This window comes from Cyprinus carpio, chromosome A15 (genome assembly GCF_018340385.1).
Source record: "Cyprinus carpio isolate SPL01 chromosome A15, ASM1834038v1, whole genome shotgun sequence".
Taxonomy (NCBI): domain Eukaryota; kingdom Metazoa; phylum Chordata; class Actinopteri; order Cypriniformes; family Cyprinidae; genus Cyprinus; species Cyprinus carpio.
Window position 1 is genome coordinate 25,078,465 of NC_056586.1, and position 24,041 is coordinate 25,102,505.

The following is a 24,041-nucleotide window of genomic DNA, read 5'->3' on the forward strand; positions in this document are numbered from 1 at the left end:
CAACACTATCTCAAATCTGGTAAAGTAAAAGAAATTGAGCTCTCACTTTCTCAGCGGTCAGCTCTGGTTTTTGTGTTTGCTGACTTTCAGAACAGGAGATGGATATGTGTTTGTCTAAGCAAATATACAGGATCACACATGTGACTCCAGAAGAGTGAAGGGTTCTTCCTTTTTCTTCCCTTCAATGTTAGACACTTCTACCTGTGATTAATCGCATCAAGATCAGCTCAGTAAGTAACCCTGGGAAAATCATTACACTTTCAATTACCATGTTTACAACACTGCCACGCAGTGTCTTAAGCTCTCAATGAAACAATGGTATTTCACAAATTAATATGTTATGTTATTTGGGGGGGCTCATACTTTGTTTATGTATTTACTGTATGTCACTGATAATATGCTTCTACATATTATCAGATACAACTGAAATATTATATATTAGGTTTGATCTACATCTCAGTTAATGCCTTTTATAAAATATTATCGTACCTTTGTCCCCGACCCGACTTTCAAAACTTTTTAAAATTATGTTTGTCTAACAAAGATTTAAATAAACCATTTCATTAAATATCATGCTTACTGTCAGCCATTTAATTTCCTTTTTATTCCCATCATTTCTATAACAGAATGCTATTAAAAATGAATTAATTTAAGATGTGGTGAAAATGAAATCACACTATTTATGTTGTCCACTAAAGTGGGCCAAATGTGCCAATAGTTAAAAAAACCACCTATATACTTAGAGGCCACACTTTTTGATTAGTTTTACACAAAGAGCATGCTGAACAAACCCTTTTTATTGTTTATTGTGGTTATAAATGTGTCATAATTTTCATTTTGTCAGGCTTGATGACCGTAAATTTAACAGAGATAAGCTTCACTCATCTGGCTTCAGTGCTCAGCTCAAACTGTTCGTGTCTGAGAGATCTGGATCTGTCTGGGAATTATCTGGGAAATTATGGAGTAGAGCTGTTTTGTGCTGGACTAAAGAATCATCCTGTAAACTGGAGAAAGAGAAAACTAGAGTAAGAATCTCATACTTGATTTTAGACAGAACTAACATAATACACTAAAGAGAGTTTTTTCTTTAAATTCCAGTGCAGCCTGACATGTCCTCTTGAAAATCTAATTCCATTTGAAAAGTTTTTAATTCAGCTCTAGAGACATTTAGTGTAGATTTGAAGGGTTTCTTTTAATGAACTTTTCTTATGAAAGTTCATATATCATCGTTGTTTGCAGGTTGATGTGTTGTGGTGTCACAGATAAGGGTTGTGCTGTTCTGGCTTCAGCTCTGAGATCAAACCCCTTACACCTGAGAGAAACTCAATCTAATGGAAATAAACTGCAGAAAGGCATCAAGCTGCTCACCGATCTTCAGAAGAATCCATACTATAAACTTGAGACACTTAGGTGAGACTGACACATGACATGTTTTTTCCTGTGTCATTGTAATTAAGCGACACTTATATATCAGTTTAGGCTTAAAAAATTGTCTATTTTTTGTTAGTATTGTTACAATAAAGTTGCAGAAAGAGTATTATAAAATTGTTCACAGTTGCACCACAAAAACAGTTGGCTGCTTCCTGTTTCAATGACAGTTTTCTTTGCCAACGTCTCTATTACACTGTGCCCCATTTACAAAAATGCTCTGAACAAACACACAGTCCTTCATCTCAATCCCAGCATTCTTTTACTCTTTCATTTGTTCTGTTGTCAGCAGACTCAAGTGCTTGAAGAACATCAGAAAATGAATGCGCATCTCAATACTCAATTCAGTGTAGACAAAGTCAGTTTATAATTGGCTTCTATTGGCTTTTGACTTGGCGCTTGCATCCGGTGTAGGCGTGTCAAGTGGGTGGGGCTTTGGGTGAGATGATGTATAACTATTAGTCAATGCCTTGCTCTGGAGGGCAGTCACAGCAAATATATTTGTCCATGTGACATTACAAATGCTTTGTTTATAATGAGGGAGGACTTTTTCATTTATGAAATTTGCAGTATGTTTTGGTACAAAGACCACTTATATGTCAAAAAATCAAGGCAAATTTGATTTCTCATGTCATGACCCCTTTAATTCCAGATATTTTTCATTTGGTTTTTAGATTTAACCAACAAAAGCATTTCTGTCAAGACCAATATCGTCAAAGATGACTGACACTTAGCATACAATTTGGATTGGTGGTATGGTTCTGTTCTGGGGCAAAGACTCCATGCCCATCTGTGCAGCCTGAGCAGAGGAGAGAGCAGCAACAACCCTCCCCTCCTTAGGGTAAACAGAACCAAATGTAGCAGATATCATTAATCTTCTTAATGACATTTTTTTAATCAATATTCAAGATAAAAAGTAGTCTGATTCTTGAAAATGAGGAATATCAGAAAGTCAAGTCCTAAAGCAATAAAAAAGCAGAATAATACTAAGTAAAACTAAAATATGCCCCTAAACAAGCAACATGAAGGCGCAGTGGAATGTTGCGACCAAGGTTTGCGTTTCCTTAATGGATCTTTCAACCTGTGAGGTTTGTAAATGTTCCTTAAATGCAACTCTCACGAGCTTTAAGCAGAAAAGAAGACCCAAAAGTGAAGATACTGTATGTAGTAAATCATGCTTTATTAATGAACATGATGATTTCTGTAATTTCAGGAACAGCAGAGATATATTGCGCTTTCAGAGATGCCTAAAAATGTGAGATAGGCTAATATAAAGAGATGTCATATATACTGTTTTTGTGCTTCTACTTTGTTATGTGTGTGTTTGTTGCAGTGGTGTAATTACTTTGATTTTTATTTCTTTAAAGTAGACATTTCAAGTCATTGTTTTATTTGGATGGGTTTTACAGCATAATTATTTGAAAAAAGCACATAAACAAAGTATCTTATTAAACACCTCTTTTTTTGCAGTTACATTTCTTTTACTGAGTGGTATGACGGGTATGCTACTCTTAAATGCATTTCTGTGGCAGATGCTACTGTTCCTGGCTGGCAGCTGTCACAGACTTTCCACGACTGCTTGAATAAAGCTGTAATTTATACTCATTTATATGCTCAGGCTGCCACGGACCTTCCACAGTGACCAAACAGACAGTGCAATTCTACATTTACTTATTTACCACTATAGATTATATTTTATTCATCTCTTTTAAGCCATAAGGGCGCACAGAGCACCAAAGCATCACACCTGCCAAAACATCTCCCATTGTTTACACTCCGACACACATAACCAAAAAGCTAATTGTACCCTTATTTACTTATATGCCACCTTACCTTGTGTTTTATTACTTTCTTTTAATCCATAATTAAGCATGCATGACCGAAAGCGTTGCCCCTGCCTCAACATTTCACACTGTTTACTGTCCAGTTGATGCACCTAAGCATACAGACCGTGCAATTCTACACTTATTAACCACCTTATCTTATGCTTTATTCCTCCCTTTAAATCCATAATGGAGCACGCAGCACCTAAGCGTCGCATCACCTTTTTGCTAGTGCTGACGGGTCGCATGACAGGTACAAAAGCAGTCGCATACAGCGGTGGCACTGAGTGGCAAGTGGCAGCTGCTACTGCCACTGAAGGATTTTATGAACCAAAAAAGTCAAATCGGACAGGCAATAATATAAAGGATTAATAAATAGTGAATAATAAATGAACGAATGGAGCAGGAGTGACCAAAACAAGTTGTGCCTTCCTTGCACTGGGCCTGCCAGTAGGGGGGCCCCAAATCTTAACGCGTAGTAAACACCACTACTCAGGGGACACCCATACAAAAGAATTTAGTGTGTCCTGAATTAGGATGTGAGAAGAATGAGATTTGTTCCACATACTGTATATTGTATTGAATTTTCAGAGAAAATATTTGTCATTGGTCTCTTCACAGGTTCAATGATATGTATGTCACAGCTGAAGGTTGTGCTGCTCTGGCTTCAGCTCTGAGATCAAATCCCTCACACTTGAATCTGTGTGAGTGTAATCTGGGAGAATCGGGCATGAAGCTTCTATCCACTGTACTAGAAAATCCTCACTGTAAAGTGAAAACACTCGAGTAAGATAATTTCTCCTAAAGTAATACAGGATATGGGGTTTTCTAAAAGCTGAATGAATTGTGTGTCATTGTTCTCTACAGATTGAGGAATTGTGGATTTACAGCTGAAAGTTGTACTGCTCTGGCTTCAGCTCTGAGATCAAACCCCTCACATCTGAGAGAACTGGATCTGACATGGAATCATCTGGATACTGGTGTGACACTGCTCTGTGCTGGACTGGAGAATCCTCACTGTAAACTGCAAATATTGAAGTAAGACCATCAAATTAAGTTTGATTAATTCAGAGTCTTGGTATTAGGGCTATTGCTAGATGCGTTTTTGGACCAAATATGATTTCTGTGACACTGAAGACTGGAGTAAAGGCTGCTGAAAATTCAGCTTTTCCATCTCAGGAATAAATTACATTTTAACATACATATTCAAATAGAGAACAGTTCTATAAAATAGTCATAATATTTCACAATATTATTGTTTTTACTGTGTTGTTACTTTGATCAAATAAGTGCTGCTTTGCTAATCTTCTTTTAAAACATTTTACAAATCTTAATTATTCCTAAATTTTGAACAGTAGTGTCTATATATACATAGTACATATATATATATATGATTATACATGAAATTCTGTAAACTTGTGTGAGAGTGTGTGTGTGTGTGTACACATGTAAGTTAAAAATAATACCAGGGACATCATAAAAAAATGATCCAAACAGTGTCATTGTTCTCTGCAGGTTGGGGCACTGTGCTATCGCAGCTGGGTTGTGCTGCTCTGGCTTCAGCTTTGAGATCAAACCCTGAACACCTGAGAGAACTGAATCTGACATGGAATCATCTGGGAGATACTGGTGTGACACTGCTCTCTGCTGGACTGGAGAATCCTCACTGTAAACTGGATATACTGAGGTAATATCTCTTTTTCTGTGATTTTTACTTTATATATTGTTTAAAATCAGCTTAAGAACCTTCTGATGTTTATGCTACCATAAAGACAAGGAAGAGGACTGTAATCTTATCATAGTGATGTATGGTTCATTTTGGACCCATTGAGCATAGTTTATGGAAACTGTAGAACAGTAGTGCATTACAGAAGGTCATTATTACTAGCTTATCTGCATTGGAAACAGGACCACATGATGCAGAACAAAACCTCAAGACTGTCAGCTACAAAAATAAAAATCTATTATTAAAAACTCATGATTTGACATTTGAAATTTCCTATGTTCCACAATAGCAAAATCAGAGAACTTGCTTTTGGCAAACCGGCTGAATAAATACAGAGATTTAATAGTGTGTCATTGTTCTCAACAGGTTGAGTTATTGTGGAGTCACAGATGAAGGTTGTGCTGCTTTGGCTTCAGCTCTGAGATCAAACCCTGAACACCTGAGAGAACTGGATCTGTCTGGGAATAAACTAGGAGTGCATCTGATTTCTCATCTAAAGAATGATCCACGTTATAAGATAGGGTTGCAACTATAAGTGCAATATCCAGAACAAAATGCATATCCAAATCTCCAGGAGAAAATTAAGCCAACAATCTGTATGAAAAAAATCAGGAAATTTAACTGAAAAAAAAAAAAAATCAAATGAATAGTATTCAATATTACATAGCAATTCAATTCAAAATAGTCCAGATATGCAAGCATTCTCAGTGGTAAAGAGAACACAGATTTGATCGATCTGCTCAATGTATTTGAGCCACACTGAAACATTAGCATTGCATTAGTAGAGCTGCATTATTAATCTCTTAGATTTAAATAAATTATTATGGTGCAGCAGCCTTATTTTACTTTTTTTTTTTTATACAATGTGCAGATAAAATTCTCAGTAGTGTTGTATTTAGTATTTAGTTCAAGAAGTCATATGCATATAGTGCAATGATATGTAAATGAGTACCTTCATAAAATTGTAAGAATTCATAAGAATTGTTGTGTCAAGACAAGATTCTTTATTGTCTTGCTGTACCGAAATTGTATTTAACCATTACCACAAAACTGAGGTATGCACCAATGTGTGAATTTTACCATTATTATACCCTATTATAATTTGGACATGCTACAGTGAGTATTAATAAAATCAAGGGACTGATGACTTTTCCAACCCTGTTATTCTAGTTTTTTTTTTTTATAATTATTATAAATTTGCAGAACTGTTGTATTATTACTTACGTTGGTTTGATGTTGTAAGACCAAAATTGTAAATAAAGCTGGAAAAGTTATTTGGAATGGTGTTTGATTTCAGGCTGTATGACAAATAAAGTAACTATTGGCACCGTGTAAATAAATCTGACTTGACACACAGCAGTGCTGCCCTCCTTATTACTCATAACAGCGTATTAAAACTGGCCAAGATGTCGCTGTTTGTACTAATGTGATCTTGATGAAAATTTAGAGATGGAAATGAGAATATAATAGTGTAATAATCATGAAGGATGCTGTCTTTTTAAAAGTGTCATATAAGAAACACCATTTCCATGTCAAATAATAATTACCATTCGTTTTTAAATGTAAGCTGCAGATGTTGTACAACTAAACAGCATTTTATTTCTCCTTCAGTTTTCTCTAAAAATCATTTTGTGCCATCTTATATCCAATAACAGTTCACAACAAAAAAAATGAGTAAAGTGCAAAGTTAGCATTAAGCACATTGTTATCCACAACACAACAACATTTTGAACATGCTACCATACCTTAAAACTTTTAAAACCACTGATATATGACTGGTACAAATGGTGCATGCATAATAAATAAATCTAATTACTGCATTTACTACCATTATCATGCACCTTCTGAATTATCATAAACTTTTCCTATTAAACTGAACCCAGCCCCCCAAAAAACTTAATTTAAACGTAATGAAACATCGCCCCCTTCTGGCTATCGAGGGTCATACATACTACGTTCATGTAACAAAACAAGCCATTTAAAAAAAAAAAAAGAAAAGAAAGAAAGAAAGAAAAGAAAGAATATCAACAAACAGCTTTAATTTTCGCACGGAAATCAAATTACTGACTGACCCCTGTATCTGCTGAAATTACCCTTCGTCCCTGTGTAAAATAATGCACTCCTTTATTAATTCTGCAGTGACTTATTCCTACAATGGTTTTGCCTGACTTATTAAACGAAAGTGAAAGTGTGTTTTTTTCAGAGGCCATTTTGTGCCTAAAGGACTCCATCGCGTTATCAAAGTACCAGAAAGAGTGAGTATTAAAGATTATCCTTTTATAGACTCAACAGCATGACTGAAGTTTTCTTGTACTTGTACGTACTACTTTACAAATATAGGATAACCTGCTAACGCAATTCCCTTCACCAAGGGGGACCATACGGGCCATTTACGGGACGCAGCCTTCCCAGACTTTTTCTGAAGTTGGCAATCCTAGTCGCAGTACTGCTCTATCAGATGCCAAAAACAAACAACAAACGGTGCTAATATACACTAAATATGTGCAGAAATAATTCAAACCGTTATCTCCATGCATTAATTTAAAACGCCTAGACTTAGTTCTTTTATGAATCGATAAATTAGGTGTCCGAGACGCCTTGAGGCCAAGGATTGTAGTGTACAGGTACGTGCGGTTTTAAAAGCTTGGGCTACGTCCTTTCCCAAACTTCATCTGTCGTCTCTCATTTTGATAATTTTCGTTTACATAACGCTTGCAAAATTGCTTAATGTTTTCAAAACTGTACATATCTACGTGTAGATGAGAACTCAGTTGTGGCTCAATTGAGTGAAGAAGGCTGTGTTGACCAGTGTTAATCATATTTATGTTTAGCCTACAGATGGATTTGTTGAATGGATATATCTAGGCACTTTTTTTTTAATTACATTATTACATTATTACATTGTTACTTAAATATTTATTTTATTTGATTATTTTCCTACATACTGCTACTAGATCTACATATTAAATGTTTTTATCAGTATAAACTGTTGTTAGGCATAGCTCTCCAAGGGTAACTTAATTAAAAACATTACTTGTTACATAAAAAGTAAAATAATCATGACACATTAATTATAGACCTAAGTAATAGGGAGAACCAAAACAACTAACTGGCTGATTATTTGACAAACAATACAACAAAACAAGAACCGGTGGAAATTACAGTTGACATCACAGTACTAACTAATATTACAGTTATATATTTTTACTTAATGACTATATATATATATATAGTCATTAAGTAAAAATGGCTGAATTAGCCATGTTAATGTTTTATATATATATATATATATATATATATATATATATGTATGTGTGTGTGTGTGTGTGATGACCTAAGATGATTTTGGTGTTATTTTCTTCTGTAGTATCTGTGGAATAAACTGCAGATCATTTTGTGGATGGGTGTGTAAGAGATCAGACTCATCTGATCCACCTTTGCAGCTCCAATATGGATGACGCACAGACATCCAGTGATGGAGACTTTTGTCCAGGAATCAGGTACTCTTCAACGACTCAAAATGGCACATAATGATAAATCAGTAAAATAATATATAGCAGATATGGTAAAAATATATGCTAATATTCATTCATAAACCTGCGTGTCAAAACTGTTACAGTTCAGTCCAGCAGAAGAGAACAGGATCAGCAGAGCCCAGCTGTGTGTCTATGAGGAGCGATCAGTCTATGAATCCACCACTGTTTTTTAATGATGGAAACACATTACCTGGCTGCAAGTCCAATATTTCTGCAAACACATGGTATCAGTATTTTGTTTACATTGTGGAATCAGACAGTAAATTCATCATGTGAATTATGAACTGGCATTCATATCTAATCTTTTGATGTTCAAGGTGCTGTTCACACAAAAGCATTTAGTACAGGATACAGCTTTACACCTCTGCTTTATATGTAACCTTTCTGTTCTCCCTGACTTTAGGACATTACGCTTGAATATTCTTAAAAATGATTTATAAAGCTATATCTCTACACTGTTTCAGTTCAGTCAAGCCTATGAGAACAGAATCAGCAGAGCCCAGCTGTGTGTCAATGAAGAGTGATCAGTCTATGAACCCACCACTGTTTTTTAATGATGGAAACACATCATCTAGCAGCAGGTACTACATTTCTGCAAACATATGGTATCAGTTTTATGTAAACATTATAGAATTATCCAGTACAGTGCGGGCCAGCTGAAAACAATACAATTATATTTTATTACTAACCACTTCAATCCTTAGAGAAGGATTTTGTAATATATTTTGTCAAATACACAGTATGAAAAAAAAAACACTGAAATTGTTTGTACATGAGAAATAGCAGATGGAGCTGATGGTAGAGACCATGTTTGCTGTTCACTAAAATGTCCTAAACCTTTCTTTTAATCTGATGTTGGTAGAAAGAGAAAACACTGCATGAAGATGAATCTACCAAAACCCAGCCATGTTCCTGTGAAGAGGGACTGTTCAGTGGATCAGCCAATACTTTCCACTGGTGGAAACGCTGCCTGCTGGTACAGTTTATAATGTTTTGTATCCTTCAGGACTAAGTCTTATATTTACTTTTTGAAAAACATAGCAATACCAGCAGTCCACAGTGCCGGTAGTAGCGACCTGCTGACAGGTGGCTGCTCAGAAGAACATCAAAGCTTTCAATTTACATGTTTTTGCAACATTGTAGCCAATCACAGGTATGTTTGTTGAGTATGTGAACAGAATGGCCAATCAGAGGCATGTAATGGCAAGTTCACACTACAGGATTTTAAGATCTATTTGCAACTCAATGAGTTTGCTAACAGGTCGGACTTTGATTGAGGGAAAGTCAATGGGTGATCAGATAGAAAAGTCCATTTGTTGCCAAGTGTAAACGCGCCGTGTTCTGATTGACTGATGATCCGATAAAGCAGTTTACACTTGGCAACATCAATGGACTTTTCTATCTGGATAACCGATCGGATCTGTCTTTCCTGCACAATATATAAGTAAGTCTGCAGAGAATGGCCCAGTGGAAAGTTAACCTGAAGTGTTGGGTTTTCTTTTGAAAAACATTTTCAGTCATGGGACATTTTGCAAATCAAAAATAAGTGTAGGAGACTCAGTCCCCAGATGGGTGTTCTCCGTCTTTTTTTCTGTCAGTTCGCGATAGTGGGGACTGCGTTTTGCGTGATGTCCACCTGCGAATGCAGACACAATGGCTGGATTGTGTTTACATTACACTGAGATCCAATCACAATGCGTCCTCGACTACCTCTGGACCAGGACACGCTGATCGGATAACATTCCGATCAGAAGTGCATTTACACTTGTCTTTTCAATGTGTATGTGGACAACATCCGGATACAGGTCGCATGTTAATGCCATGTGTAAATGCAGACAAAGAGGCTCACTGACGCCTTGCTGGCTCCAAAAAAATATATAGCATGCTAAATATCTGGACCGGACGGCCGAATCGACATCATGTGGTGTCAGTTGTTGCGACGAGCTACAGCCAATGAGAGAGCAAGGCATGTTTTGAGGTCAGTGGAAGAAAAAATCTGTAACGTATGTAACCTTGGTTCCCTGAATAGGGAACGAGATGCTGCAATGACGTCATCACTATGGGAACACCTCCGATGTGATGAATGTCTGAAGCCCTTATACCATCATGCCAATTTATTGGCCAATAGCGCTTAGCACCACCCAGAGCATACGTTACATACGTGCTGTGCAGCATGCTGCTGCGCTCTATTACATCAGATTTTACACTATGATGAAGGAAGCGATATCGAAGGTACGGAATGGCAAGCATTGCAGCATCTCATTCCCTATCCAGGGAACCAAGGATACATACGTAACTGAGATCCCTTTCATAGGTTCACTTCAATGCTGCGGTGACGTCATTGCTATGGGAATGGTATACCATCACGCCTGACGTAAGATCGCTGGAAGACCAAGGAAAGAGTCTGCTCAAGCGGAAGAGACCCGGGAGCCAAGAACCATCCTCACATCCAGACAATTAGAACTTGATGAAAGTGCTAGGAGAGGACTAACCTGCCACAGCACAGGAATCTCCCATCAAAGGCTCTTTAAAATGAGCCTGAAAAGAAGCCATTACTCTCATAAAATGAGCAAGAGGTTAGAAAGCAGTAAGACTTAACCAGTCCATACAAGAGGAGCTGACAGAGCCTACAGATCCTCATACCTCTAACAGAGGATAGGATTACCAAAAAACTGCTTAAGATTTTAAGTTACAGTATCTGACAGACTTAAATGGCTCAAATGGATGGCCTGCCAGGCCTTCCAACTGAAAAATAAGTCCCAAAAAGGAATCTGTGCTGGGCAGAAAGGCCTAAGCCATCTTGTCCCTGCATGAAACGGGAAACCAGAGGGTGAAATCCTGCTGAAACACCTCTATGGGTAATGCTTAGCAGATATGGCAGCCACATAAACCTGTGGCAGGTCCCTACAGGGTAATGGACTAGACAGATCAACAGGAACCTGGTCTGCATCCAAAGAAGAATACATCTCACCAACCTGCACAGGGGGTGAGAGGCGTAATCCTGACCAATGTATGAGACCACAGCCGTGTTGTCAGTCCTTGACCAACCACTCAATTGGGTAAGAACTGTTTGAGTGCCAGAACGCTGCAACAGTTTGTGTGATTGAGCTAATATCAGCCAATCGTCAAGTTAACTCAAAACTCAGACACCCCGCCACAACAGGGCCAGAGACGCATCCATTCACCTTGTGTTCGAGGCCAGTTCAATGGAAGAATACAGTATTGGCAAGCTTTATTCCAAAAGCAAACCGGAGGAACTTGTCTCTTGATGGTCTGGATGCAGAAGTACACATCCTTAGATCGATGGTCACAAACCTATCTCCAGTTCAGATAGAGACAGGATGAACTTCTGCGTCAGCATCTTGACATCGCTTCCTCCAAGCGCAAGGTTAGGTGACGAAAATCAAATTAACCCCCTAGAAGCTGGATGGTGTAACCATACGACAGCCTTATCCTCCCTCTTGAGGCTCAGAGACACCTGAGTTGTGGGAAAAACCTCTGAAACAGGAACGGATACTAAAATCAGACATGCCAGCACCAACCACAGGGTGGTGACTTGGATGTCAACATAGACCCTGCACCAATGACTTTAGGGCTATCCTCTCCATCTCCAAAGCAAAGGCGCGGAGAACAGTCAAAATCAGTCCGAAATGCAACATGCGGTGGAACAGCTGATAGAGAGCCAAACAAACTTGTAGGTTGCCCACATTCATACACAGTTCCAGCTCAATGAAACAGCTGAGCTGAAAAGAACAGAGTAATTAGTCATGCAAACCGCTGCTTGGTAGCATGAAGCACCCAACATTTCTAGTGCACAATAATGTATGCTGCAGTCACATAATGCAGCCAGTCATGTGAAGCGAGTGCTGGTAGCAAAAGCGCCACATCAATCATATGAAGTAGGCTGACCATGGTGAGCATTAATAGCTTGCCATAAGAGATACTCTTACATGTGAACTCATTCACACAGTAGCTCAGCTCAGTGCATCTCAGTTAGGATGAGAAGAATAATGATTAGGCCAGTTGTGAAAATAGTGTTGGTAGCCTAAAGTGCAAAAATCCATGTTGCAAGACAAATGTTTGTTGCAAAACTCCACAAATCCAGCTCATAGCACAGAGTCCACTATTTGTTCCAGCTCAAAACAGCAATGGAGGTGAAAGAATAATTATTAGCTGGACAGACTTGTGTTTGGTAGCATGAAGCACCAAAAACCAAACCGCATGGCAAATGTCAGCTGTGGAGTCCGTGCTTAACGTGCATTCATTAATTAGTGCAGTGAACTTATTCCATGTGTTCCATGTGCGGTTCAATATCAACCAATAAGATTCCATGTACGATGTCGCGTTTTCATTGGTCAGTCGTTGAATCCTATTTCTGATTGGTTGTTGCCGTTTTGACAGCGTTTATGCCAAGAGCAAAGAGAAAGAAATCGAAGAGAAGAGTACTTGGCCATGTGCGAACGCATGGGACACAGTCTAAGCACATACACGCTTACTTTAAGCGAAGAGGAGAGATTCGCGATTGCACTGCACACGTTTTAAGTGCAGGCATGCTCTCTGAGCGAGCCCAGAGAAAATTCTTACAAGAGCAACGTGTATCTGAGAGTGCGCGCGAGCAGAGAAATAATGCGCTCTCGACATTTGACAGGGAAATAATGCCATATTCCCATAGCAATGACGTCATCGCATGAAAGGGAAACAGCAGCAGCAACATGGCTTTGAGAAAACTAGCTACAGCCAATGAGAGAGCAAGGCATGTTTTGAGGTCAGCAGAAGAAAACAGCAGCAGCAACATGGCTTTGAGAAAAGTTTGGACCGTTTGGTCACAAGAAATGGAGCGAAATTTTTCGGAAGAGATCCTCACGCAAACAGCTTGCAGCACTAATTTCTTTTCTTTTTCCATTTTCAAATAAACAACTGCTGTTTTACTTGTTTCACGTTATTCCTGTTCAACTTCTCACATTTGTTTTCATGGCAGAACGTGGTTTGGGGACCTGATAGAGTCATTGGGTGACAGAGTTGGTGTCAGCTTGTGTAGTGTGTGACCCAGGCTACTTTTGGTACTTTTGGTGGTATCAGTACCAAGTACTCAGTTTTTGGTATCGTCACATTCCTAATCCTTAGTTCTACGTTTTTTTATTGACTCAGTATTTGTGGTGCACCGAGACTGTAGATTCCTGTTCATCCTTGGTAAATTGATTCCTGAAGTTCTTACATATTTCAGTTTTGAAAGCGTCTCTTCACATTAGCAGGCTCATCACATTCTATTGTGTTTTTGCTTGCTCATCTTGTTTAAATGTCATGTGTGTTGGTTTAGATCTGTATTTTGCTTTTTTTCACTATATGTAAGAATGTAAGTTGATCTGATGTATAATGTTTTTTTATGTTCAGTGTTGTCGTAGCACATCCACACAGGAGAACAGATACATCAACTGTTTTCAGGTAACCTGTCAGATTATTTTTTATTTTTTTAAGTCAGTGATCAACATTTGTTTGCTTTTTTTATACCTCATAAGACTTTTACTATTTAGACTTGGTGGCTTGTAAGATTGTGCACCTCACTACATAATATAAAGAGCATAATATTTATTATATTCCAACAGTCTAGATGATTTTGTTTGTCAATTTCAGTTGAACTCTGCCTTTAAAAAGTATTTAAAATAATTCAAAGAGTTATCATGACTAAAGTGCAATAATGTGGTATTATTAATTTTACAGCCATGAAGTCCTCAACACGTTTAAATCAAATCTGAAGAATAAGTTTCAGTGCCTTTATGAGGGAACAGCGCCGCAGGGAAACCCAACACTCCTGAATGAGATCTACACAGAGCTCTACATCACAGAGAGTGAGAGTGGAGAGATCAGTAATGAGCATGAGGTGAGACAGATTGAGACACAATCCAGGAGAGCAGCAACAGAGGACACACCGATCAAATGTAGTGACATCTTTAGAGCTTTACCTGGACAAGACAAACCCATCAGAACTGTGCTGACAAAGGGAGTCGCTGGCATTGGAAAAACAGTCTCTGTGCAGAAGTTCATCCTGGAATGGGCTGAAGGAAAGAGAATCAGGACGTCCAGCTCATATTTCCACTTCCTTTCAGAGAGATCAATCTGATGAAGGACAAAACACTCAGTCTTTCAGATCTTCTTCATGTCTTTTCCCCTGAAACAAAAGAAATGGAAATATCCAGTAACAAATATAAAGTGTTGTTCATCTTTGATGGTCTAGACGAGTGTCGTCTGTCTCTGGATTTTCAGAGCGATGTGAGGTTGTGTGATGTTAGTGAATCAGCCTCAGTGGATGTGCTGCTGACGAACCTCATTGTGGGGAATCTGCTTCCCTCTGCTCTCATCTGGATCACCTCCAGACCAGCAGCAGCTGATCTCGTCCCCTCTGAGTGTGTCCATCGAGTGACAGAGGTATGAGGCTTCAATGATCCACAGAAGGAGGAATACTTCAGGAAGAGAATCAGTGATCAGAGTCTGGCCGATAGAATCATCTCACACCTGAAGTCATCAAGGAGCCTCTTCATCATGTGCCACATCCCATTATTCTGCTGGATCTCAGCCGCTGTTCTGAAGAAGATGTTGAGTCGAGCAGAGAGTGGAGAGATTCCCAAGACTCTCACTCAGATGTACACACACTTCCTGCTCCTTCAGACCAACATCAAACATGAGAAGGACTATGAGAAGAAGGTGACAGATGAAGACATGATCCTCAAACTGGGGAAACTTGCATACAAACAACTGGAAAAAGGCAATGTGATCTTCTATGAGGAAGACCTGAGAGAGTGTGGCATTGATGTGACAGAAGCATCAGTGTACTCAGGATTGTGCTCTCAGATCTTCAGAGAGGAGTTGGGCTTGTATCAGGGGAAAGTCTTCTGCTTTGTTCATCTGAGCGTTCAGGAACATCTAGCAGCTCTATATGTGCACCTCTCCTATAAAAACAACCGCTCACAGTTTTTCTCTTGTCTGTCCTCTGAATTGTCATTGTTTTTCACATACAATTTATCTGATGTACATCAGAGAGCTGTGGATGAGGCTCTACAGAGTAAAAATGGACATCTGGATCTTTTCCTGCGGTTTCTTCTGGGTCTGTCAGTGAATGCTAATCAGAGTATTCTGCAAAGACTCATGAAACAGACAAGAAGCAGCTCTGACAGAAATGAGAAAACAGTTGAGTACATCAAGGAAAAGATCAGGACCATTAACTCTACAGAGAAATCCATCAATCTGTTCCACTGTCTGAATGAACTGGGTGATCATTCACTAGTGGAGGAAATGCAACATTATCTGAGATCTGGAAGAATAAGTGAAGCCAAACTCTCTTCATCTCAGTGGTCAGCTGTAGCTTTTGTGTTGTTGACATCAGAGAAGAAGCAGGATAAATTTAGGTTGAAGGAGTTTGTTGGAGCAAATAAAGCTGATCTCATTCTTCAGAAGCTGCTGCCTGTGATTAAAGAATCCAGAAAAGCTGAGTAAGTCTATCTATCTATCTATCTATCTATCTATCTATCTATCTATCTATCTATCATAATTTTTATATTTATAATACCTTTATGCATTGGTATTACAAAATTATTTTTGTATTTTTTTGTATTATTTTTTTTGATATGGTTTAACCACAGCAGCCATCTTTGGCACACAACATATTTTAGCTACATAGGAAACCACCGGAAACATCTCAGATCAGGATATTCCTAGATCAGTGAGATAAAATATCTCCAAAGCACATTTCAAAATTTAGAATCTAATCCAAATGTAATGATCAAGATTGCTCAAAGTTCAACTTTTATGATTGAATAATATTAAATTATAATGGGAATAATTTAAATCTCAGTCCTTTATTTTTAGGCAATACCTAGATAAGTATAGTGTGCATGCAGAACAGGTTTGAGACTTATTTATTATTTATTCATTTATTATTAATATTTAAATTCTCCTTATTTTTGGGTTGATTATCTCTGGCGGGGTACCAGATGGGAAGCTGAAACTGTCAGAGATCTAAGTCCACTATGATAACGTTTTGCTGTATGAATGTTAAGTTTGAGACTCCACTGAGTTCAGATGTAGGGCTAGTAGAAATCTTATTTTAGATTTGGTGAATTACACGAAAACCAGCTTTTTAAATAATTCTGTTCCCCGTCTTAATAAGTCCCTGGAGACCTCCCATGGTTAAACGTAAGCTTCTCCTCAGTATGATGATGGTGGAAATTAAGTTTTATTGATCTGATCTTAGAGAGTGAAGAGTGTGTCATTGTTCTCTACAGATTGAGTTACTGTGGTGTCACAGATGAAGGTTGTGCTGTTCTGGCTTCAGCTCTGAGATCAAACCCCTCACATCTGAGAGAACTGGATCTGACTGGGAATAACCTTCACGATTCAGGCATGAAGCTAATCTCTGCTGCACTGGCAAATCATCACTGTAAACTGGAGATACTGAGGTATATGATCATCTCTCTGGTAGTCTGAAGCAGGGAATATAGGGGCATGGTCAGCGTGTCTGAACCACCACAGCAGTTGTCATCACTACAGCAAAAAATTCACAATAAGATACATTATGCAAAATAGCAATGTCATTCAACAATAGGTCTATTAAATAACTGTTGGCCACTTTGGTTTGACTTTTCAAATATTTTCTTTATTTTTATGTAAAATAAACACCTCTCCAAGCTGATATGTATGGGAACACAGGAAAAATAGGAAAAGGTGGACTCGATTCAGTCATGTCAGAAATATCATAGTACTGCAGTACTGCATGTGCCTCTCCATAACATCGTAATACAGTGGAAATTTGATAATGCAGAGTGTGTCATTGTTCTCTACAGGTTGTGTAATTGTGGTCTCAGATATGAAGGTTGTGCTGCTCTGGCTTCAGCTCTGATATCAAACCCTGAACACCTGAGAGAACTGGATCTGTCTGGGAATAATGTAGGAGAATCAGGATTGAATTTATTCACTGCTCTAAAGAATTCTCCACATTATAAACTGGAGACACTGCAGTAAGTAGTATTTCAAATGAATATAATAAAAAAATTATAATGTTTTCATTTTAAATTCATGTAGTTGAACATTAACATACCTATATTGTCATGAAGGCAATGTAACATAGGAGTCATCTTCAGTTTAGTCATTGCACTGTAAATTGTTTAATAGGTATCCTAATAAGTGATCATTTTAATTCTGCTCTTTGTGATGCAACCTATTTTTGCCTAAATTTTGGCCACTGCGAAAATCCTACTTGATGGTGATATTTAGTCTGAATAAACTTTGACAGTTTTTTTTTCACAAGACACTAAATACATTTGCATAATGGAGTAAAAAAAAAAAAAAAAAAAAAAAACAGATAACCAGTCTTTATAATTGATCACACAAATGACTGTCTGTGTTTTATTTTAGGATTTCCAGTTTCCCGCTACGACTACCTTTTATAGATGGGGCCCAGCAACCTTTTTTACCATTTCACAACTTGCAGGGAAATTTGCACTCCAACAATCCCCTTGAATACTTCTCCTCTGATTCCTTTATGGACTTTTATCCCCTTATACATTAATGAATGTAGTAAGATTAATAAGAAAGTCTTTCTTTAGATTTCATAAAATATAAATTACTAATGACTGTCTGATTATACTGTACTACTCTTACATTTTATTGAAAATTGAAAAATGCTATAACAAATAAAATACATTTCTGACTACATCTCTCTCTCTCTCTCTCTCTCTCTCTCTCTCTCTCTCTCACACACACACACACACACACACAGACACACAACCATGTTGCCTCTTTGTTACTTCAATAACTTCTCAGAAACAGGCCAAAATATCAATCTACTTAGTGTATTTACTACCATTAGTATGCACCTCTGAATTATAATCTTTTCCTATTACTCTGAACTGAATATGACAAAACAAGCCATTAAAAATAAATTAATAATAATAATAAAAAAACACATTTCGGACGGAAATTAAATTACTGACTGACCCCTGTCAATGCTGGGATTACCTTCAGTCCCTATGTAAAAAAATGATGGTCAGAAATGTCACTGCACTCTGCACTGATTCTGCAGTGATGTATGGTTTTGCCTGACTTAGCGAAGTATAATATGAACAAAACTTCCAATAAGTCTGTGAGGGAGAGAACTGGTTCTTTCTTGGTATAATCTATGAGATTTGGGTGTGAGGCTTCATTGTACTGGACTTAAAGATTCTCACTGTAAACTAGAGAAACTGTGGTAAGATCATCTCTCTGATAGTCACACACACTTTTGTCCTCAGTAAGACATGTCCTCTAATGTAAATTCTAAAATCAGCTTGGAAAATAAATGTTCAGTAAACACTAAATCTCAGTACAAATTATCTCATTACTCCTTGAATGTCTCTATTCAGTTCACCATATTACTATTCAGTTTATAAGCTGACAAAGACCAGACACAGTTATTAATCTTATTTAACTGTTCAGTCAATCCAGTCCTGAACCACATGACAGTTTCAAACAGCACCACTGAGCATCAACATTTGTAAATCTCATTCAATCAGCAGCAGTATGTGGCAATGCTTGTCATTGTATCTCCACTTCAATGAAAAACTACAGACACTTCAACTACAGTTCACATTTTGTCATTGTCTTCAGGTTAAGAAAATTGTGGTGTCACAGATGAAGGTTGTGCTGCTGTGACTCCACTGAAATCAAACCCTTCACACCTGAAACATCTTAGCTTGTCTGAGAATAACGTCTCAGGTTACGAATGTAACCATGGTTCCCTTTCAAGGGAACTTCGAACTGCGTCCTCTAGGGGTCGCTATGGGGAACACCTCGTCGTGACCCGTGTCTGAAGCATACATTGAAAAAACACCAACGAATTGGCCGGCAACAGCCTCTGACGTCACTACCGGCGCGACTATAAACAGGCACCAGGATAACACGTCATTCACTTCTTCGTCTGAAGCTTGTGTCCGAAGCATGGCAGGGAGCTAGAGCACGCAGTGTCTCGTTCCCTACTCAGGGAACCATGGTTACATTCGTACCTGAGATGTTTCCTTTCAAGGGAACTTCGAACTGCGTCCTCTAGGGGTCGCTATGGGGAACAGTATACCCATGCTGCCATGCTGAGGGGAGTGCAGGCCAGAATCATGGCGAACACTAAGTACCAACTCTACCATTTCCATGGGAGTTGCCCCTGGGATGTTTAGACGGCTGTCTGTGACAGTACCCCTTACGGCCAAAGGCCTAAGCTACATACCCAACTTAATTGTTAGGGCCTCGGCCCGGAGTAGAGCTGAAGGCTTGGAATCAGGAAAGATTCCTTTAAAGGGATACGGCTAGGAACCTAGCATTTTATACTAAGTCTTGCCTGTCACACAGGGGCTACCGCTTGCTTCCGCAAAAGCTTGCTGAAGGAGCTGTCTCAACAGATCTCCAGTAGCAACACCCTGTTTAGATAGGTATCTGAGGATACATAGGTGGAGTGGCGCCCAAGATGAACGGGGCTTTTAACCAACTCAAGAAAGGGCACGAAGCAACCGCGCGAAGCCCTCACTATATAGGATTTTAGAAAGAACGCAGAATACTAGCGTGCGAACTTACCACAGTGTGGATTTCAGAAAGTGTGCAAAGAAAATTTTCAAATACTGTTCTAAGGAAGGGCTCTCGTGGCACTCTGATAGAGCAGCTCATAGATGGAATGGTGCATCTCAAACAGCATGTTTGAGAGTCTTCAACTCGATCTGTGGAAATAATGTTGGAGCGCTCTGGGAAAAACAGTGAACTCAGTCTCATATGAGAGGAGAACTCCTGAATCCAGAGTAGCGCACTCATAGGCGACCATTCTTGGAAAAGGGGAGCGCTGCTAAAACTACCACGAGAATCGCCCAGATAGCCCCTCATGTTGAGGGAAGCGATGCTTGAAGTGTATAAATGAATACACACTGGCTGAATGGAGCCCAAGGAACCAAGGTCTAATCATCTCAAGAAAGGGAATGAGGCGGAGCGCGTAACCCTTACCATACAGGATTTCAGAAAGTGTGCAGAGTCTTGCGTGCACACTTACCAATACGTGGAGACCCCTCAGGGTGACCTGGCTGGACATCCATGAAATTCCCAGCAGTGCTGTGCCAGGCCTGATGATCAAGGAGGCTCCCGCAGAAACCTGTGATCTCAGCCGCCTAATACCGGAACATGAAGCCGGATGGCTCGTGCTGACGAGTGTTTAGTAAACACTGTAACTGAGCACTGCAAAGGAAACTCACAGAGTTGATTAGTAGACACATAACCACCAGCAATTTACACACAAGTATACACAGAAAGGGTTATTTTTATACTCCCGCCCTCCTGCGCTGGAGCCCCGCTCAAGGGGCGCCTCCTTTTAATCCGGACCATAAGTAAGGGGGTTGCTATGAACATAGAACCAGCCAAAAGCATTATAGGTCCAGCATAGGAGACTGTTATGCGTTAGAGGTTTCCACCTAACCTCGATCAGGTGGAGAGCTGGTGGTTACAGGGGAATTAGGAAGAGGAGGATAAAAGCAGAAGTTAAAAATCCCTAAAGGGAACGAGTAGATACTTCAGTATCACTCTGACTCAGACGAGAACGCTGCCTCGCCTGGATCACATCCCTTAGGTTCTGCTTACCTCCTTGTGACCCACAATTCTTCTTACCCCTGCCCGCAGGTGGGGGAGGAGCGCGAGTCGTGACACTACCCTTCTGTGCCTGTCTTTGATCCTCAGATCGAGACAGGCCAGGACCCCTATGTTTTTCGGGCTCAGACCTGGACCTTCGTGGAACGAAGGATCTGAAAGCAGAGGAGTGTGCCTTCGTCTCCCCGAACTTCTCGATCACCGTCTCAACAGAAATACCGAAAAGTTCAGAAGGTGAAACCTGAGCATCGAGAAGAAAGCCTTTTCTTTCTTCCCTATTGTCTGCCAGGTTCATCCACAGAAGTCTCTCCGCCACCACCATGGCCGCCGTAGTCCTGCGCTTGGCAGAGGCGGCCTGCTTGGTAGCCCGGAGAGAGGCCTGTGGTGCGGCGCAGCTCAGCTACCTAATCAGGAAAAAGGCATTCGCCTCTATCCAGGTCTCTTAGCAGATCAGTCTGATATGCTTGAAGCACCACCATCGTGTGTAATAAAGCCACAGCCTGACCTGCTGCTGCGCATGCCTTGCCATTTAAGTGAGATGTATTTTTTGAAGGGGCTTAGATGGCAAGGAGGGAGATTAAGAGAGGATGTCTCCCCCGCAGAATGAAAGCTCTTTCTACAGGGGGCATCCTCTCCTGTAAAACGGCCTCTTTCATTTCCTTTCGATCTCTGTATGGAGATCAGGCAGAAATGGAAGGCTCACCTGAGCTGGAGGGCTATGGTCGGAAAGATAACGCTCATCGAGGCGCCATCCATAAACACCAACAGCTCTACATACGCAGGGCAGGAGAATTGAGAAGGCTCAGCCTCATCTTCTTCACCATCCTCAAATATCTCCTGTTTTTCCTGGGTAAAAACCCAGCAGAGCACTAACCTCAGTATCAGAAAGTGTTAAAGATATAACATCATCCTCCCGAGGCTCTCTCTCGTCCGCCGCCATTATGAGCGCGAAAGGGAAAGTCGCTCTCTAAATCATTCAGACAGATCCACCTGAAATTATCACAAGCTCATTCTCCTCCGTGCCTCAGCAGCAGCGGGTCCTGAACCGCAGGAAGCAGATGGCTGCCTTTTTTTTTTTTTTGTCAAATAACGCCGACACGGATGCACACATTGTCTAAACGCTTGCTAGTAGTCGCCATGATAGACAGTGAAAGAGCACTCTTACCGGTTCTTTCAGATGCACGCTTCAAACAAAACGGTCAGTTTTGAAGACGAACAAGAGAATGACATGTTATCCCGGTGCCTGTTTTATAGTCGCGCCGGTAGTGACCTCAGAGGCTGTCGCCGGCCAACTCGTTGGTGTTTTTTCAATGTATGCTTCAGACACGGGTCACGACGAGGTGTTCCCCATAGCGACCCCTAGAGGACGCAGTTCGAAGTTCCCTTGAAAGGGAACCTGATGTTCTCAAGTCCAGCTACTTTCTGAACTAAAGAGTGAGCCACATTAAAACTGGCAGAACTATACTATTGTGAGTATATTTTTATTTAAAGGTTTTTTTTTTTTTTTTTAAAACAGGCCTCATACGTGTAATTGGAGAATGTAATAATTCAGCTCCGCTTTAGTCTCTGTACTTTAAATAGTATTTAATAAGAGTTTAATTCTTACATTGACCATTTTTTCAATCATGAAACCATCAATCATTTTAATACATGACTCATTAATATATTAGTTTCTCATTCATATCTCTAATATCTCTGGCTGTTTTTTTCTGAAATGAATCTGCTGATGTGATGTGACAGCAGTAATGCCTCATACTCGTGTGACTGTCTATGTGTTTTATTGTAGGGCTGTATTTAGATGTCTGCGATCACTGTGATTTGTGACTTTGTAATTTAATTTTTCTCTTTTTGAAGGTATTTTTTATTATTATAAAATAGATTTTATAATGATCTTACACTTTTGCATAAATAAGATTGTAATATTTTAAAACATTGTCTATGCATTTTAGGTATGTGAACACATTTTAGATTCAGGGTTACTGAGGGGAGGAATTCCTTTTCTTCTGTCTTACCAGCAGAGGGCAGAAAAAACTGCAAATTATTTTAGTATTTTTTTCTAGTACAGTGTCAATTGATGTGTGCTGATCAAAAAATAAAAAAAAAAATTGAGAGAGAGAACGAAAACACACGCACAAAACCTTTATAATTGCCCTAACAGTGTATGCATTTAAAGAATTAGCAAAGCTATTAACATTTACTATTATTGACAAATTAAGGAAATAGAAATGCTAGTTTGATCTCTTTTCCTTGTCAATTTCAATGACATTTGGCATTTTATAATATTTTATATACTTTATGACTTATAATATTAGTTAATGAATGATGTACTTCTAAGAGCTGAATATTTCACAAATTAATCTCCATTGTGACTCTCCAGTTAATAAGAACCCACTTGTCACAATAATTACATTCCTCCCCACTTATGTAAAACAATCTATTAAGGTTTAATATTGTTAGTATGGGGGGTTTTGTTGTCATAGTATTTTAGGGAAAAACTACATTCAAGGGGCCATATTGTTCCCTATCATAGAAAACCATTTAAAGCTGTTAAACGTGCAGAGAGGAGATGGGCAGACGCACTAATAACAGAGGTTAATCACACATGCAGAGAAAGATACAAAGAGTCTGATTATTCCAGATGTTACAAGCTCTACTAAACTGAGAGCTGCTTTGAGGAGGAAACAGCTGTGCTGCAGCACAAGGTCATAGATCCATAATCCTGCGCTGTGCCACGCTAGATTAAAAACTCTCCGTTTTGATTAAGAAAGCAGGGTTAGAGGATTACACTCCAGTGAACAAAAATGAAGCAGTTCTAAACTCAATCCCAGAGTTCATCAAAAATACAAACCTCAGACTGTCATCTCAACCGCAGATTAATGCAAAAGCTCC

The 24,041-nt window shown here is 39.2% G+C and overlaps 2 protein-coding genes across 2 annotated transcripts; both read left to right on the top strand.

The window, feature by feature from the left end:
* The first annotated feature begins 4,348 nt into the window (after positions 1 to 4,348).
* LOC122147821 (ribonuclease inhibitor-like) lies at positions 4,349 to 5,820 on the top strand. Its single transcript, XM_042771749.1, has 3 exons — positions 4,349 to 4,394; positions 4,767 to 4,938; positions 5,344 to 5,820. Exons 1-3 carry the CDS (start codon positions 4,349 to 4,351, stop codon positions 5,510 to 5,512), a joined length of 387 nt encoding a protein of 128 aa, XP_042627683.1. The 3' UTR covers positions 5,513 to 5,820.
* Positions 5,821 to 7,160: 1,340 nt separating this feature from the next.
* Positions 7,161 to 18,218, top strand: LOC109073802 (NACHT, LRR and PYD domains-containing protein 12-like). The gene is given in 11 exon segments (XM_042771802.1): positions 7,161 to 7,232; positions 8,345 to 8,477; positions 8,597 to 8,737; positions 8,978 to 9,094; positions 9,376 to 9,489; positions 13,905 to 13,955; positions 14,232 to 14,569; positions 14,572 to 15,997; positions 16,790 to 16,963; positions 17,348 to 17,521; positions 17,919 to 18,218. Coding segments are annotated over 10 exon segments (2,739 nt in total). The 5' UTR covers positions 7,161 to 7,232; positions 8,345 to 8,427; the 3' UTR covers positions 18,073 to 18,218.
* Positions 18,219 to 24,041: the final 5,823 nt, after the last annotated feature.

Bases quoted from the DNA above. Each gene is read 5' to 3' on its own strand.
- LOC122147821 (XM_042771749.1), top strand. From the start codon at position 4,349: ATGCGTTTTTGGACCAAATATGATTTCTGTGACACTGAAGACTGGA. The intron at 4,395-4,766 runs GTAAAGGCTGCT...TGTTCTCTGCAG, and splicing joins CTGTGACACTGAAGACTGGA to GTTGGGGCACTGTGCTATCG. The intron at 4,939-5,343 runs GTAATATCTCTT...TGTTCTCAACAG, and splicing joins TGTAAACTGGATATACTGAG to GTTGAGTTATTGTGGAGTCA.